This window comes from Hyperolius riggenbachi, unplaced genomic scaffold, assembly GCF_040937935.1.
Source record: "Hyperolius riggenbachi isolate aHypRig1 unplaced genomic scaffold, aHypRig1.pri scaffold_243, whole genome shotgun sequence".
Lineage (NCBI taxonomy): Eukaryota > Metazoa > Chordata > Amphibia > Anura > Hyperoliidae > Hyperolius > Hyperolius riggenbachi.
In genome coordinates, this window is record NW_027152454.1 from 135,662 (window position 1) to 152,894 (window position 17,233).

Genomic DNA, 17,233 nt, shown 5'->3' on the forward strand with positions numbered 1-17,233 from the left:
GAAAGATGTGTTGAGAGAACAGTTTGTGACACGACCCTATTGAAGCTAAACTTGTAACTGCAGCACTTCCTGTTTACAAATGAATAACACAGTGAACTCTGAGTTTATGAATGAACAGTTATTGCTTAAAGGGACACTTAAGTCAAATAAAAAAAATGAGTTTTACTCACCTGGGGCTTCCAATAGCCCGCTGCAGCTATCCGGTGCCCTCGCCATCTCCCTCCGATCCTCCTGGCTCCGCCGGCAGCCACTTCCTGTTTCGGTGACAGGAGCTGACAGGCTGTGGACGCGAGTGATTCTTCGCGTTCCTGGCCACAATATCGCCATCTATGCTGCTATAGCATATATCATATACCATATAACAGCATAGAGGGTGCTAATGTGTCTGGGAACGCGAAGAATCACTTGCGTCACCAGCCTGTCAGCTCCTGTCACCGAAACAGGAAGTGGCTGCTGGCGGGGCCAGGAGGATCGGAGGGAGATGGCGAGGGCACCAGACAGCTGCAGGGGGCTATTGGAAGCCCTAGGTGAGTAAAACTCATTTTTTTTGTTTGACTTAAGTGTCCCTTTAACCACTTGAGGACCCCAGTCTTTTCGCCCCTTAAGGACCAGAGCCTTTTTCTCCATTCAGACCACTGCAGCTTTCACGGTTTATTGCTCGCTCATACAACTTACCACCTAAATGAATTTTACCTCCTTTTCTTGTCACTAATACAGCTTTCTTTTGGTGCTTTTTGATTGCTGCTGCAAGTTTTACTTTTTATTATATTCATCAAAAAACACATGAATTTTGTCAAAAAAATGCACTTGAAACAAAAAGAAAAACCGAGAGCCCAATATAGTGCAGTAAGTCTAACAATTGTTGGCGAAATAATTAACAGATGTGGATATACTCACAAACACCACATAGGCAACCACTTGAATTGCAGGTGGGGAGCATTAGAACCTGATCCCACTCAGGTTCAATAGTGGCAATGCGCCTCTCAATAGTGGCAATGCGCCTCTGTCTGACAGAGGCGCATTGCCACTATTGGACCTTTTTGAGCTTGCACTCCTTGCCTGATGAAGCGGGTTATACCTGCAAAACGCGTTGCGGAGTGCCAAATTAAATTGTTATTTGTCAAAAAAATTACTTTTTTAACTTTCTGTGCTGACATTTTTCAAATAAAGTAAAATTTCCTATACATTTGAGCGCGAAAGTTATTCTGCTACATGTCTTTGATTAAAAAAAAAAACATTCCGTGTATATTTATTGGATTGGGTAAAAGTTATAGCGTTTACAAACTATGATGCCAAAAGTGAATTTTCCCATTTTCAAGCATCTCTGACTTTTCTGACCCCCTGTCATGTTTCATGAGGTGCTAAAATTCCAGGATAGTATAAATACCCTCCAAATGACCCCATTTTGGAAAGAAGACATTCCAAAGTATTCAGTGAGAGGCATGGTGAGTTCATGGAAGATTTTATTTTTTGTCACAAGTTAGCGGAAAATGACACTTTGTGACAAAAAAAAAAGTTTCCATTTCTTCTAACTTGCGACAAAAAAAAATGAAATCTGCCACGGACTCACCATAGCCCTCTCTGAATACCTTGAAGTGTCTACTTTCTAAAATGGGGTCATTTGTGGGGTGTATTTATTGTCCTGGCATTTTGGGGGGTGCTAAATTGTAAGCACCCCTGTAGAGCCTAAAGGTGCTCATTGAACGTTGGGCCCCTTAGCGCACCTAGGCTGCAAAAAGGGGTCACACATGTGGTATTGCCGTACTCAGGAGAAGTAGTATAATGTGTTTTGGGGTGTATTTTTACACATACCCATGCTGGGTGGGAGAAATATTTCTGTAAATGACAATCTTTTGATTTTTTTTACACACAATTGTCCATTTACAAAGATATTTCTCCCACCCAGCATGGGTATGTGTAAAAATACACCCCAAAACACATTATACTACTTCTCCTGAGTACGGCGATACCACATGTGTGGCACTTTTTTGCACCCTAACTGCGCTAAGGGGCCCAAAGTCCAATGAGTACCTTTAGGATTTCACAGGTCATTTTAAGAAATTTCGTTTCAAGACTACTCCTCACGATTTAGGGCCCCTAAAATGCCAGGGCAGTATAGGAACCCCACAAATGACCCCATTTTAGAAAGAAGACACCCCAAGGTATTCCGTTAGTAGTACGGTGAGTTCATAGAAGATTTTATTTTTTGTCACAAGTTAGCAGAAAATGACACTTTGTGAAAAAAACCAATAAAAATCAATTTCCGCCAACTTGTGACAAAAAGTAAAATCTTCTATGAACTCACCGTACTACTAACGGAATACCTTGGGGTGTCTTCTTTCTAAAATGGGGTCATTTGTGGGGTTCCTATACTGTCCTGGCATTTTAGGGGCCCTAAACCGTGAGGAGTAGTCTTGAAACGAAATTTCTCAAAATGACCTGTGAAATCCTAAAGGTAGGGTGCAAAAAAGTGCCACACGTGGTATCGCCGCACTCGGTAGTTTAATGTGTTTTGGGGTGTATTTTTACACATACCCATGCTGGGTGGGAGAAATATCTCTGTAAATGGACAATTGTGTGTAAAAAAATAAAAAAAATAGTCATTTACAGAGATATTTCTCCCATCCAGCATGGGTATATGTAAAAATACACCACAAAACACATTATACTACTTCTACTGAGTACGGCAATACCACATGTGTGGCACTTTTTTGCACCCTAACTGTGCTAAGGGGCCCAAAGTCCAATGAGCACCTTCAGGCTTTACAGGGGTGCTTACAATTTAGCACCCCCCCCCCCCCCACTTGCCAGGACAGTTAACAAACCCCACAAATGACCCCATTTTGGAAACAATACACGCTAAGGTATTCCATGAGGGCCATGGTGAGTTCATAGAAAATTTTATTTTTTGTCACAAGTTAGTGGAAAATGAAATTTTGTGAAAAAAACAAAACCACAATTTCTGCTAACTTGTGACAAAAAATAAAATATTCTATGAACTCACCATGCACCTAATGGAATACTTTGGGGTGTCCTCTTTCCAAAATGGCATCATTCGTGGGGTCTGTCCTGGCATTTTAGGGTCTCTGCAATCATTACATGTATGGCCAGTATTAGGAGTTTCTGCTATACGCCTTATATTGGGCATAAGGGTAATGCACTCTGGGCTGAAAGGAAAAATGAACATCAAACAATCAATCAATCAATGTGGATGAAAAAATATCTGCCCAAAAAAAAAAAGAGGGGAAGGCGTCTGCCAGGACATAGGAGCTGCTGCCCCAAAAGTCCAAACCCACCAGCTCGTATGCCCTGGCAAACCTGATTTATCAATTCACACCGATCGATGTGGATGAACAAATCATTGCCAGAGTTCTTTTTTTATACAAAGTGCTTGCCAAAGCATATGAAACCCCAACACCACTCCTCGGCCCATATGCCTCGGCAAACATATCTTTTTGACTGCAGAGGAGAAATCTCGTCCTGCAGCGCTGCATGCACCGATTTTGTGTAACCTGACAGACGCGCAATGTTCTGTCAGGATGCACCATCAGTGCTGCAGCTGATTGGTTGGTCTGGATAGAAAAAAAGAGAGAAGTAAAAAGACAAAACAATACAAAAAGGAGGGGAAGGCGTTTGCCAGGACATAGGAGCTGCCGCCCCAAAAATCCAAACCCACCAGCTCGTATGCCCTGGCAAACCTGATTTATCTATTCACACCGATCGATGTGGATGAACAAATCATTGCCAGAGTTCTTTTTTGATACAAAGTGCTTGCCAAAGCATATGAAACCCCAACACCACTCCTCGGCCCATATGCCTCGGCAAACGTATCTTTTTGACTGCGGAGGAGAAATCTCGTCCTGCAGCGCTGCATGCACCGACTTGTGTGTAAGCTGACAGACGCATAATGTTCTGTCAGGATGCAACATCAGTGCTGCAGCTGGTTAGGCGTTCGCTCAGTCCACCTGGAAGCTTATTGGATGGAAAAAGAAAAAAAAAATACAAAAAAACCCAAAAAACAAGCAAGCAGCAAAACAATTACTTCATTAACATTAATAAACTTTCACCTTTTTAAATAAAAACCTTAACATTGCAAACCAAACATTAACTTCTTTGCTTACCTGTTTTTTTTTTTGTTTTTTTTAAAACTTACCTCCAGAGGACAAACCTCTCCTCCCCTATGGGACAATGTGCGACGTGCAAATCGCACAGAGTTGTGGCGAAGTACATTACGCATTTTGTCCCAAGTGATTGGAGAGGTTTCTGGCAGCCCTGTGTATTACGATCTCTCGAAACCAGATGTTTGGTTTCACACTGCATATTGACAAATCCGGTGGGTCGAGCCCGCTGCACCGTATCGTCCAAAACAGACCTCCAGGGAATACCACAAGAGTAGCATTCGGCCTAGTAATGAACTGCGTCGCCATAGACTAACATGACTTCCGGGCCGATCGATATTGCCAAAGAAGCCACGCAGTAACGTAGGCATGCACTAGCGTTAAGTCAAGCACTTCCGGCGTAGGGGGGGACCGCAAAGTGTGACTTTCGCTAGGCATTTTGCCCTAACGCATCGCAGCAGTGTGAAATAGCACTGAGAGACCCTTGTGTGCCTACCGCTGTGTTTGGCGTTCCCTACTCTCTAATAGTGTACCTGCTCATGGTACATGCATAGGCCAGGCTGGTCAGGACAGGTGGGACAATAAACAGTGGTGTCACGCCTTATTCCAGCCCTGCTGCAGACACGACAAAGTTTTCTTCGGATTCTGTGACCTTTGGTACTCGGAATTGGATAGGAGTAATGCCTTTCATGCAGCCGGCTAGTTGCATCTTGGGGTTGGGCCACGGCACCTCCTGGATACAGGAGTTCCATCACGATCTGTTTATTAAATTGAATAAACGATCCAGTTCTCCCAGCCTTACTGTAGAGAACAAAGCTGTTGTAAAATTGGCAATTGAATGAGGTAAAAAGACACTTTTTTATACCAGCGTCTTGTTTTTCGGGCAACTAAATAGGGCGCTAACCTCTGGTCATTGAAGTCCACCCCTCCCATGTTAGTATTATACTCGTGGACGACAAGGGGTTTTTCAATTACCTCAGTTCGCCGTTGAATTTCAACTATCTGCGTGAATGGTGGACAGGAAGTAAACCTCCCTCTTGTCCTTCCATTTCACCGCGAGCAGGTCGTCAGCACACAAGGCGGCCCTCTACCCCGTTCAAGTGTGGTGGTAATGAGCCGTTGGGGGAAGCCCCGGCGACTAGGCCGCATGGTGCCACAGCATCGGATTTTTTCTATTTTTAAGTGCTGAAAGAGGGCCACACTTGTGTAATAATTGTCCACAAAAAGATGTTACCCCTTCTGGAACAAGGGTGACACCAAGTCCCACACAACCTTTCCACTGCTCCCCAGGTAGTCAGGGCATCCGACCGGCTCCAATTTTGAGTCTTTTCCCTCATAGACCCTAAAATAAGATGTATAGCCTGTGGCCCTTTCACAGAGCTTATACAGTTTCACCCCATACCGGGCGCGCTTGCTTGGGATGTACTGTTTGATGCGAAGGCGCCCGGTAAAACGTATGAGGGACTCGTCTACGCAGATGTCCTGGTCAGGGGTATAAGCATCTGCAAATCTGGATGACAGGTGGTCTATAAGGGGTCGAATTTTGTGGAGCCGGTCAAAAGCAGGGTGGTCACTTCGATGACAGGTTTCGTTGTTATTGAAGTGCAGGAAGCACAGGATGTTCTCAAATCGTGTCCTGGACATGGCAGCAGAGTACAGGGGAACATGATATGCTGGGTCCATAGACCAATAAGACCGCAACACATTCTGCTTTACTAGTCCCGTGTGAAGGAGAAGGCCCAAAAAAATTTTAATTTCGGAAACTTGGACTGGTTTCCACCGAAAAGGCTGGGCAAGGAACTTTTCCGGATTGGCGGTTATATATTGTGTGGCCTTACGGTTGGTCTCTGCCACAATTAAGTCTAAGAGATCCTGGGTGAAGAACAGATAGAAAAAGTGTAGGGCCGATCCTAGATTATCTGTCTCCACCTGGACTCCAGACTGGGCGGTGAAAGGGGGAAGTACTGGTGCGGCGGAATCAGGGGATTGCCAATTTGGGTTTGCCAGCACCTCTGGTAAACTAGGGGTAGTACGGGCCCGTCTTCTTGGTGGCTGCGACTGGGATCTTACTGCACGTGCCACCGAACCAGTTTCAACTTCCATGCTGGTGCTCGCCACTTCACCAGGGTCTATGGAAGTACTGGTGCTAGGTCCAGGAGAAGTTGTGCTGCTGGTGCCTGCCCCACCATGAAATCTCAGACCAGCACGAACACCACTCTGCTGCCCTTGAGGCCGATCCTGCGCCACCTGCGGTCCAACAACATGGGGTGTTGTACGCCTGGCTTTAGCCGGGACCTCAACCTCATCATCACTATCGGTCAGTGAGCCACTGCTCAATTCAGGTTCAAACTCTGACCCGGAAGATTCGTCGAATGAGGTGTCCCAATCGTCCTCATCCGACTGGGCCATGTACCTGAGAACCTCATCATCGGAATACCCCTTTCTTGCCATGGTGGGCTGCTAATTTTAGGGGGTATTCCTCTGAGACTACCCAGAAAAAAAGAGCACCTACCTAGCAAAAGGGAGTATTTGAGAAGTAGAAAGCTGTGGTCACTGAGTTTTGATAAAAAAATAAAGGGGGGGTCTGAGGGTGATCTGAGGGTGTGGGGGGTTGATTAGGTGCCCGCACGGGGCAGACTGGGTCCTGATCTGGTGGGTGGCAGACACAGGGGTTGACGATAGGAGATCAGTGAGGGATTACAGGGGAGAATAGATGTAAACAATGCACTGGGGAGGTTATCAGGAGGAGGGGTCTGAGGGCAATCTGAGGGTCTGGGTGGGTGATCAGGTACCCCCAAGTGACAGTTTAGGGTCTGCTCTGATGGGTGGTGGTGACAAAAGGTAATAGGCAGGTGATAGGCAGGTGATAGACAGGTGATCAGTGGGTAAGGCAGCTGTATACAAATGTATACAGTATACAGGGGGGTGGTCTGGGGGCAGGGGCGTTTCTAGCCATTTTGTCACTCCAGGCAAGAAAACCTGTGCCGCCCCCCCCCCCCCCCCTACACACACACACATAGCGCTAAAGTTGTAGTGTACCGTCTCTGGGTCTGCGTCTCTCTGTCTCTGACTGAGGCCAAGATTCAGCAGCAGCAATGCTGCAGCATCACCTCAGACAGCATGATTGCTCGCTGCTGATATCATCATCAGTGGTGCTGCAGCAGCTGCTGCGTCACTCAAACTTAAAGGGAACCTAAACTGAGAGGGATATGGATGTTTCCTTTTAAACCATACCAGTTGCCTGGCAGTCCTGCTGATCTCTTTGGCTGCAGTAGTGGCTGAATCACACACCTGAGACAAGCATGCAGCTAATCCAGTCTGACTTCAGTCAGAGCACCAGATCTGCATGCTTGTTCAGGGGCTGTGGCTAAAAGTATTAGAGACACAGAATCAGCAGGAGAGTCCGGCAACTGGTATTATTTTAAAAGGAAAAATCCATATCCTTCTCAGTTTAGGTTCCCTTTAGGACCCTTTTCCACTAGCAAATGCAGGTGATTTGCGCTTGCAATCTTGCAAGCTCCATCTTCCACTATCCGCGTTCCGCTTTACCATTGTCGGGAATAAGAATCGCGACGAGAATCGCGCTGGCCGGCAATCGCATTTCAGCAAAAACCCAACCAAGATTGAAGCGTTGTAGTGGAAAATGAGCAACACAATTTACATGCGGTCCCCTAGCGACTAGAAAAATGGCTGCGATCCGCTTTTTAAATTGGATTGCAGCCAGTGGAAAAGGGCCCTAACTACTCTGCTCCCCTCCCCCCCCCCCCCCCCCCCCCACACACACACACACCCACACACACACACACACACACACACACAGAAATCTATGCACAGTGTCAGTGTACTGAATAGATCAAGGCTTGCTTTGGAGATTCCCAGCATTACACAGTTTGCATAAAATACATACACATAATGCTTACATTACTTGTTTAACATGTATTGCTATTTGTGTAGTGCATTACACAAGCAATGTGCGCAGTGTGTAGGTAACATTTACATGCACTTCGTACGCACATACTGTACATTTTTACCATCCAATAATGAATATACCGGAACAGTTAAAGTAAGCTCTGGTTCAGAAAGAGATACCTAGAGAGAGGGAAGCCTCTGGAACCTGTTGAGGCTTCCCTTGCTGTCCTATGGTCCCCTGCCGCTGAGCGCAGACCCACTTGCTGCACATTGGGGCTGTGCTCCTCTTTGTTACCAGCACAGTCATGCTGCCAGCTGCACAGGTACAGCTGCACTTGGTGACAAAAGAGGACTGTGACCCCAATTAGATGACCAATTAGCCCTTGTCAGCAATCGTCCGGGGGTCTGGGCTCAGCTACAAGGGACCAGAGGATCCAGAGGCTTCCCTATCTTTAGGTAAGTATCTTTGGCTCAGGAGTACTGTAGGGGGGGTGGGGGGTCGGGGGAAAAGGAGTTGAACTTACCCGGGGCTTCCAATGGTCCCCCGCAGACATCCTGTGCCCGCGCAGCCACTTCCCAATGCTCCGCCCGCCCCCCCCCCCCCCCCCCCCGGTTCATTTCTGGAATTTCTGACTTTAAAGTCGGAAAACCACTGCGCCTGCGTTGCCGTGTCCTCACTCCCGCTGATGTCACCGGGAGTGTATTGTGCAGGTCCAGTATGGTCTGTGCCTGCGCAGTACGCTCCTGGTGACATCAGCAAAAGTGAGGACACGGCCGTGCAGGCACAGTGGTTTTCCGACATTAAAGTCAGAAATTCCAGAAGTGAACCGGAGCATCGGTGAGTGACTGCGCGGGCACAGGACGTCTGCGGGTGATCACTAGAAGCCCCAGGTAAGTCTGTTTTTCCCCCCCTACAGTAGTCCTTTAAAATGGGCTCCTGACATGCCCGGTTATTAGGGTGCTGCCACAGGCTGAAATGCAACATCCCGCTATGGCGGCACTGAGTGCGTAATTTAGGTGCCAGCATTCTGCCATTGTATTGCCAATCTCAGGCTAGTTGTATGGGGATTTCAGAGAGGCACAGCAAAGATTTTATCTGTAATAAGCCATCTGCTATATTATAGCCAAGCAATGTTCGGTGGTGTCAGTTTGGCAATCAGGAATGGGTGCTCAGCTATACTATAAATGAGCGCCAGGGGTTAGTTTGGGTTGGGAATGTGTGATAGGCTATAGTATAGCCAAGCAGTTTTTGGCTGCATCGGTTTGGAGATCAGGGATTAGCATACTCAGATAAAAAGTTTGCTGTGCATGTGTGTGTGTATGTACTCTGTGCATGTGTGTGTATGTACTCTGTGCATGTGTGTGTGTGTGTGTACTCTGTGCATGTGTGTGTATGTACTCTGTGCATGTGTGTGTGTGTACTCTGTGCATGTGTTTGTGTCTGTATACTATGCAAATGTGTTTGTATGTGTGTGTGCATCCCATACAATGCCCTGCATACCTCTAAACTGTCTGCTCCTGAATGATCTCTGCAGGCTGTTGGTGGAATGTCCTACTGACAGTAATCAGATGAGAGTCTTCATTTGTCTTCTGCCATCCCCAGACCTGGCATATCAGCTCTGGCTTCCCTTCAGTAGCTATACTTCCATGGGGGGGGGGGGGGGGGGGGGGGAGTCAGCTCAGGACAGGCACACACAGGGGTCAATAGTTCAGGTAGAGCAGAGACACGGACAGCAGTATGTGTGTCTTCTGCATTCACAATGTTTCCTGTGGTTCTATCAGTGTTTACGACAGGGCAGATGACCCACAGGGAGGAGGGAGGGCAGTGGGGGGTGCTGGAGACTACAGCTATTTCATGAACTAATGAAGTACTGCCAGTGCCAGGCAGCGTGCAATGAGTGGAGGCATGTGAGCAGCGCCCCCCCAGATGCTGTACCTGAGGACAGATGGAATCTCCCCCACCTTATGCCTCTGCATGTCTGGCAGCAGCAGCAGATCTCCTCCTGTAGGTTTAAACCTCGCGCTGGGCTGAGCAATGAGAAATAGTGTTGTCCGGATCATGAACGATTTGGATCTTTGATCCGAATCTATTTTGTGAGTCGAATCATCCGAATCATCAAAATGAGTGATTCGGATCGCAAAAGGGGCGGGGCCAGGAGCGACACACCCCCTCTCAGCGGGCAGCGGGGTCCTGGAAGCAGAGCAGAGATGGATCGCTCTGTTGGAAGGGACTCAGAGGAGCCAGGCTTGCAGGGACAGGTAGAGGGGACATGGGTGCCACTGCCAGATATGTGTAGAGCACACATACTGGCTATAACGTGCTGCTCATTATAGGCTGTCTGTTCCGTAGTTGTGCACAGTGATCACATTGGAAACTTTTGGCTCAGCTCAGCATAGCTCAGTAACTTTGCAGGCACTGTGATTGCAGCGCAATATGATCCTCCTGCACTCGGCACTAAACAGCTGCACTTATCTTCCGGGAATGCTTTCTTTCACTGCGACGTTTCCATTCAAGGTATACAGATAAACATGTAGGTGAAATATATGTAAAGCATATGATTGCAGCATGTGGGTATTGTGTGCAAGCAAACATTTCTGCTCTCTGCTCGTCCCTCCTCCCTTCTCTGTCCACTCCCTGCCCTGCTAGTCATTTCACCTCACCGAATGCTTCCCTTGTAAAATGATCCGAGATTCGGATCAAAGATCCGGATCTTTTCAATGATCCGATTTGAATCATCCGGATCATTGAAAAGATCCGAACTTCCCATCTCTAATGAGAAAGAGGCTGTGTGTGTATGTGTCATGTGACACAGCCGGGGAGAGACAGGGGGCGGGGCAGCCAAGTGCCGAGCTCTGCAGCTGCTGATACATAGCAGAGACTCTGGCTAGTAAATTATAGCATTGGCTTCACTGCCAAAGCGCCCCCCAAGATGCTGTACCTGCAGACAGATGTCCCACCCTCCCTATGCCTCTGTCGCTCTGAGTGAAGAGAGAAGGGGGCGGTCCAGTAGGCGGCACAGCTGAGCTGAGCTGCCTGTCACAGAGGCGGCCAGCATGAAGGAAGAAAAAACACACACTGGCTGCATAAGTAGCTGCGGCGAGTGGCCTCCCTGCTTTGCGCCCTTCCCCCACCCATGCCGCTCTAGGCAAATATTTATAGTTGCCTGATGACTGAGACGGCTCTGTCTGGGGGGGATCTGAGGGTAGGGGGGGTGATCAGGGGACCCTAGGGGGCAGTTAGGGACCTAACCTAGGGGATAGCGTCCCTAGATAGTGACAAGGAGTGATTGATGGGTTTTTAGGTGGGTGGTGGGGTGCAGATACTGGTGTGCTGGGGTGGTCAAGGGGGGTTCTGAGGGCTGGGGTGGGCGATCGGGGGGTCTGGGTGGGCTAAAGTGTGTGTGTTTTTACTTATCCTCTAGGCTGCCGTCCTCTCTGATGGTCGCACGACGAGTGACCATCAGCGGAGGAGGCAGCCAGTATAATACACTTTGTTACAATAAAAAAGTGTATTATACTGCTCTGATTGGCCCGATCGCCGCATTTGAAACCCGCCAGCGCTGCTACTTGGCCGGCGGGTTTACGAGCAGGGTGGGCGGAGCCTATTGCCGGCGGCGATCGCGTCATTGATGACGTGATCGCCGCACAGCCACCGCTGATGCCGCCCCCGCCGATGGGTGTATTGCGGTAGTTTGGGCCCGGACTTTGCCGCCGCCCATCGGCTGGGGGCGGTCCTTAAGTGGTTAATATGTAAACTGTGAATGGCAAATAGTGGCCTCTGTGCACAGTATATTAGGGCATAGCAGCATTGCCGCCTGCAATAGCACTAATCCAGTCTGAGCAGTAAAAGGGATGGACTGCACTCCCCAGTTTTCATTCATTTGATCCATAGTAATTAATCTGAGATTAGGTTTAAATATTACCTATGTTCTACTATATTGAAAAGTACAACAAAGTTGATATTAACATACACATTTTTTTACAACTACGGTACATATTAGGTTAATAATAACAACAACTATTATTGTATTACTTATTATTATTATTTAACCACTTCACCTCCAAGGGTTTTTCCCCTTAAATACCAGAGCAATTTTCACCTTTCAGCGATGCATCCATTCATCTGCCAATAACTTTATCAGTACTTATCACACCGAAATCATTTATACATTTTTTTTTGCCACCAATTAGGCTTTCTTTGGGTGGTACTTTTTGCTAAGAATTATTTTATTCTAAATGCGTTTTAATGGGAATAATAAGAAAAAATTGAAAAAAATCAATATTTCTCAGTTTTCCACCATTATAAAATAATACATGGAAATAAACTTTGAGATAGGGTAAAGGAGGGGTGTGACCTGATTGAGCACAAACACTTATAATTCAAAAAGGGTACAAAACTTTATTGATTACTTATCAAAAAATTGTAAAAAAATATACAGCATAAGACAACTCCCGCCAAAGACCACCATCCACATAAACCCACCCGCTCCCCCCAAACACCCAGATTCCCCCTGGAATTCTCGCTAGGATAGCTCAAGCATGCATATGGTACGGAACCAGTTTAGTAACTGCGCAGTTAGGATACAAACTTGGTCATAAGATGTAGGTTGTTTTGTGAATTCACAATGGACTCGGATCCACCGAGCCAGTCCAGAATTTCCACTAGATAAATTTATGTATACTGCCCGCGGGCAGATAGTGATTTCAAAAAAGGATCCAAAAATTGCAACAGCATATCAGAACAAGAGGCATCTTCATCTCCCCCAATACTTGCAGTTCACCACAATGAGTGTCCACATGGCAAAAAGGATATAAAGCAACCAGTATGGTGTGTTAGAGCAGAGGCAGCAACTCAAGGATTATAGTGCAGCATGTGTCAAACAGATCATGTCATAAAAGCCAGACTTATATCTTGATGAACAGCCATTGGGTTGCAATGAGCATAAGTATGCAGTAAGCAGTAAGCATATGCATGCATGTAACTATTGGCGAGTGTGGAAGATAAGGGGTTAATTTTAAATGTAAAAAAAGTTTAATGAAAAAAAATGTTTGTAGATGTAATTTTACTATTTGGCCCACAACATGTCTTCGCGCATAACTTTCCTGTGGATAGTATTACTACGCAAACAGGAAGTAATACGTGTACGGGTAAGTATCAGTTCTTGTGAATGACAGCGCCATCGCAGGCAGGGAACACGCTTGTCTTTCACTTTTCTGCACGCGTTTTTCTGCATACGTTTTCTGCACACCAAGTGTGTTTCTGTGCACAAAAACGTGCGGTTTTTCATGTCATGATGCAGCGAAAAACACATTAAGTGTGAACTGGCCCATTGATTAACATGAGTTCTCAGTTTTTCTGTGCAGAAGTGTGTTCCCTGCCTCATCGATGGCGGCGATCATTCACACTGGGACTTAGATTAATGAATGGGAACTGTGTTCCCATTCATTGATCTCCCATCAATTGATTGGCAGCGAGAACAAGTGCAGGAGCGAGCAGGAGTGCACGGCAGCAAGGGATGTAGTAGCTACGTCCCTGTGCGGTGCTGTGGGATTTTTCAGAGACGTAGTTACTCGTCCTGGGGGAGGTGACGCGGTTAAAGTACATGTGGATATGTAATTTACACATAAATATGTAATGAGAGATCCACCCGAGTGAAATGTCTTTATCCAGACAATTTTCAGCAACTTCCAGATAGAGAAAGCAGTGTCAAATTTTTGAAGTTGTTTTTTTTTCAGTTTCCTTTTGTCAGTTTGGCATTGACAGAGCTCAGTAAATGATGAAAGTGGACCTTTTTGAGGCATTTTACAAATGTATTAAAAAGTAGAATACAGCTAATGATATCTTCTTCAAAAGTGTTGTGAAAAACAGCGAGGCCTATATAAAATGTGCCCCTCTGACTTGTTATATACATATATACAGTATCTCACAGAATAGAGTAGACCTCTCACATATTTGTAAATATTTTATTACATCTTTTTTTATGGGACAACACTAAAGATTTGACATTTTGGTACAATGTAGTCAGTGTACAGCTTGTATAATGTCTAAAACCGCTGGCAACAAAAGTGAGAAACCCGTCCTGTTAAACTGCTGTATGGTCTTGGTCAGCATGCTCCAGCTCAGTTTCAGATTGTTAGCAATCTCCTTATCGCTTACACCATCTTTATGTAGAGCAACAATTTTTTTTCAGATCCTGAGAGTGTTCTCTGTCATGAGGTGCCATGCTGAACGTCCAGTGACCAGTATGAGAGAGTGTATGAGCGATAACACCAAATGTAACACACCTGCTCCCCATTCACACCTGAGGCCTACAATAATGAGTAACATGACCTCAGGGAAGGAAAATGTCTAATTGGGACAATTTTGACATTCTTCACTTAGGGGTGTACTCACTTTTGTTCTCAGGGGTTTAGACATTAATGGCTGTGTGTTGATTTATTTTGATGGGAAAGCAAATTTACACTGTTATACAAACTGTACAGTGACTACTTGACATCGTATCAAAGTGTCACATCTTCAGTTTTGTGACATTAAAAGACAGAATAAAACATTTACAAAATGTGAGAAGTGTACTCACTTTTGTGAGATGCTATATGTGACAGGCCTAGGGGCTATTGATTTGCTGATAAGAGTAAGTAACAAAAAAGGCAAGTTAAGTACAAAAAGCTGCCATTCCAATAATTTCTGTATATGCATAGCTGTAATAAATCCCTGCTGTATACATAGCCATATGAGCAGCACATCCTCCCACTCAGAGTTGAGCAGTGATATCTACTCAGCTCTGAAAGAGAGGACACATTCTGCCAGTCAGCTACTCTGTGCACTGTGGGAATCTACACAGTATGCAAAATGTGTTGTGGAATATGTTTTCTCTACTGTTATGGCACACCTATTGTATACCCAACAATGATCTATAACTGGAGTTACCAAGACAATTTTAGTCTCATTTTAAGTTCCATTTGCATGGCCATTGGATCCTCAAGCTTCTTTTTCAAATCTATTACATTATTATTATTATTATTTAGTATTTATATAGCGCCGACATATTACGCAGCGCTTTACAGTGTTTATATATATATATATATATATATCTTGTCACTAACTGTCCCTCAAAGGAGCTCACAATCTAATCCCTACCATTGCCATATGTCTATATTATGTAGTATAAGTACTGTAGTCTAGGGCCAATTTTTAGAGGTAGCCAATTAACTTATCTGTATGTTTTTGGAATGTGGGAGGAAACCGGAGTGCCCGGAGGAAACCCACGCAGACACGGAGAGAACATACAAACTCTTTGCAGATAGTGCCCTGGCTGGGATTCGAACCAGGGACCCAGCGCTGCAAGGCGAGAGAGCTAACCACTACGCCACCATGCTGCCCAACACATAAATGGCTTTGTATTTAACTCCTGTTTATCATGCGTAACGTATTGTCATTGGCGTAGCAATAAGAGTTGAAGAGGTTGCGACCGCATTAGGGCCCTTGGATCAGAGAGGCCCCATAGGACTCTCCCTCAATTACAGTTTTAGCTCTTTATAAGCACTGTGCTGGTAATAATCACTTCTATAGATGCTTTGAATAGTAGTAATCTTTAATATACTGTTCCCCATCCCCTTCCTGCACCTCTGACACTGTAGTTGTCCTTGGAAGGTTTTGGTGCATCACATCAATTGTTATGTATAGAGTGCTTGGGGGGCCCCAATGTAAAACTCACACTGGGGCCCATAGCTCCTTAGCTACGCCACTGCGTATTGTACATATTATATGCATTAAAGTAATGCTGGCCTCATCTAATTTCTGTTAATAATATATTAATTCACGTACAGGTGACAAAAAGTTAAAACCAGCAACATGAATGTGATTATAATTATATGCAATATACCAAAAAAACATGTTTCAGTGCTACTAACCTCTTTGTCAGGATCCTTAATAACACACAAAGGCAGCAGTATCTTGTAGAGTCATGATGAAGAGGTCCATAGCAGCTTCTAATGTTACAATGTTGATTCATCACATAATTAATAGATATGTGATATGTTATGCAGAAAACATGGAAATGAGTGCATCTGAACTGGACAACTGGATTTACAATGCATAGATACGCATCTAATATGTTCTACCTCTTTCATGGCACACTTATCCTTCACATTGGTGGAACAAGTCATGGTATCACAATTAACCTAAAAAAATGTTTTATTCTTGTATTTATTAGAACTGTACTAACCACAGAAGAGTAGCCAGAAACAAGAGAGAACTTCCTGCTCCTCATACAGTCACCTATGGTCCAATCAAACTCAAATTAGATGATGTAGCTGCAGACACAGGTAAGTAATACTAGAATGTCCCTCAAAAATGCACAGAGGTAAAGGATAAAGTCTGGTGCATAGAAAAGTGCAGCTTAATTAACCTTCCCAGCGCAACCAATCAAATTGCAGCTTCTCAGTGAATGGACAAACACCCCCCTTTAGCGTCACTTTTTTTTTCCTCTTTGGTATTTATGAATCAGCCAGTGTTCACATAGCCATTTCTGACTCTGCTACAGTAGATCTACATCATTTCTGAAGCCTCTGTAGGCTCCAAGACATAGGTCTACTGCAGCTGCATCAATGAGCTCATTACCTCCCTCACCATACCAACACTAACCAGGGAAGCCTTCCCTTTACTCTGCTGACCTCTCACCCCCATGCAGAAAACGGCAAGCAGGAAGCATGCGGGGCTAAGTACCTCACACCTTTCCTGGTTACAACGATGATCGTGGCTCTCCTGTGTGACTTCCCTGTCATCAAGCCTGGACCTGGTCAATCTGGCAGTACAAGGCTAAAACCAGGAGAAGTGAGGTATACTTTTCCCAGAATGCTACCTGCTTGCCCATCTCTTCATGGGTGGGAGGTGACCACTAGACAGCTGGGAAATATATAGGAGACCACTAGACACCAGGGAAATTTATAGGGGGCCACTTTTCCATGCACATTTTCAAGCAAAATGCAAATTTTTATGCAAACATGTTCTGTGTTGCCATTGACTTGCATTGAAACTCAAATAACAAATCGTACACAAGAAATATCAGACCTGCCATCTGAATTTCACACAGAAAAATCACAAAACCAAATTGCATATGAACACACAAAAATGTCAATGCAATTGAAATACATTACATGTGCAGCGATTGCGTTTTCATAGATTCGCAGTGCGTCCCCCTGCCTAA

At 45.3% G+C, this 17,233-nt stretch overlaps 1 protein-coding gene across 1 annotated transcript in view; it reads left to right on the forward strand.

The window, feature by feature from the left end:
* Nucleotides 1-16,352, forward strand: part of LOC137543850 (pancreatic secretory granule membrane major glycoprotein GP2-like) — a gene marked incomplete at its 3' end in the record, with an annotated part of 96,967 nt that extends 80,615 nt beyond the window's left edge. Inside the window, exon 8 of the mRNA XM_068264921.1 lies at nucleotides 16,241-16,352. Coding sequence (XP_068121022.1) covers nucleotides 16,241-16,352 — 112 coding nt within the window. The remainder of the gene's footprint in view (nucleotides 1-16,240) is intronic.
* Nucleotides 16,353-17,233: the final 881 nt, after the last annotated feature.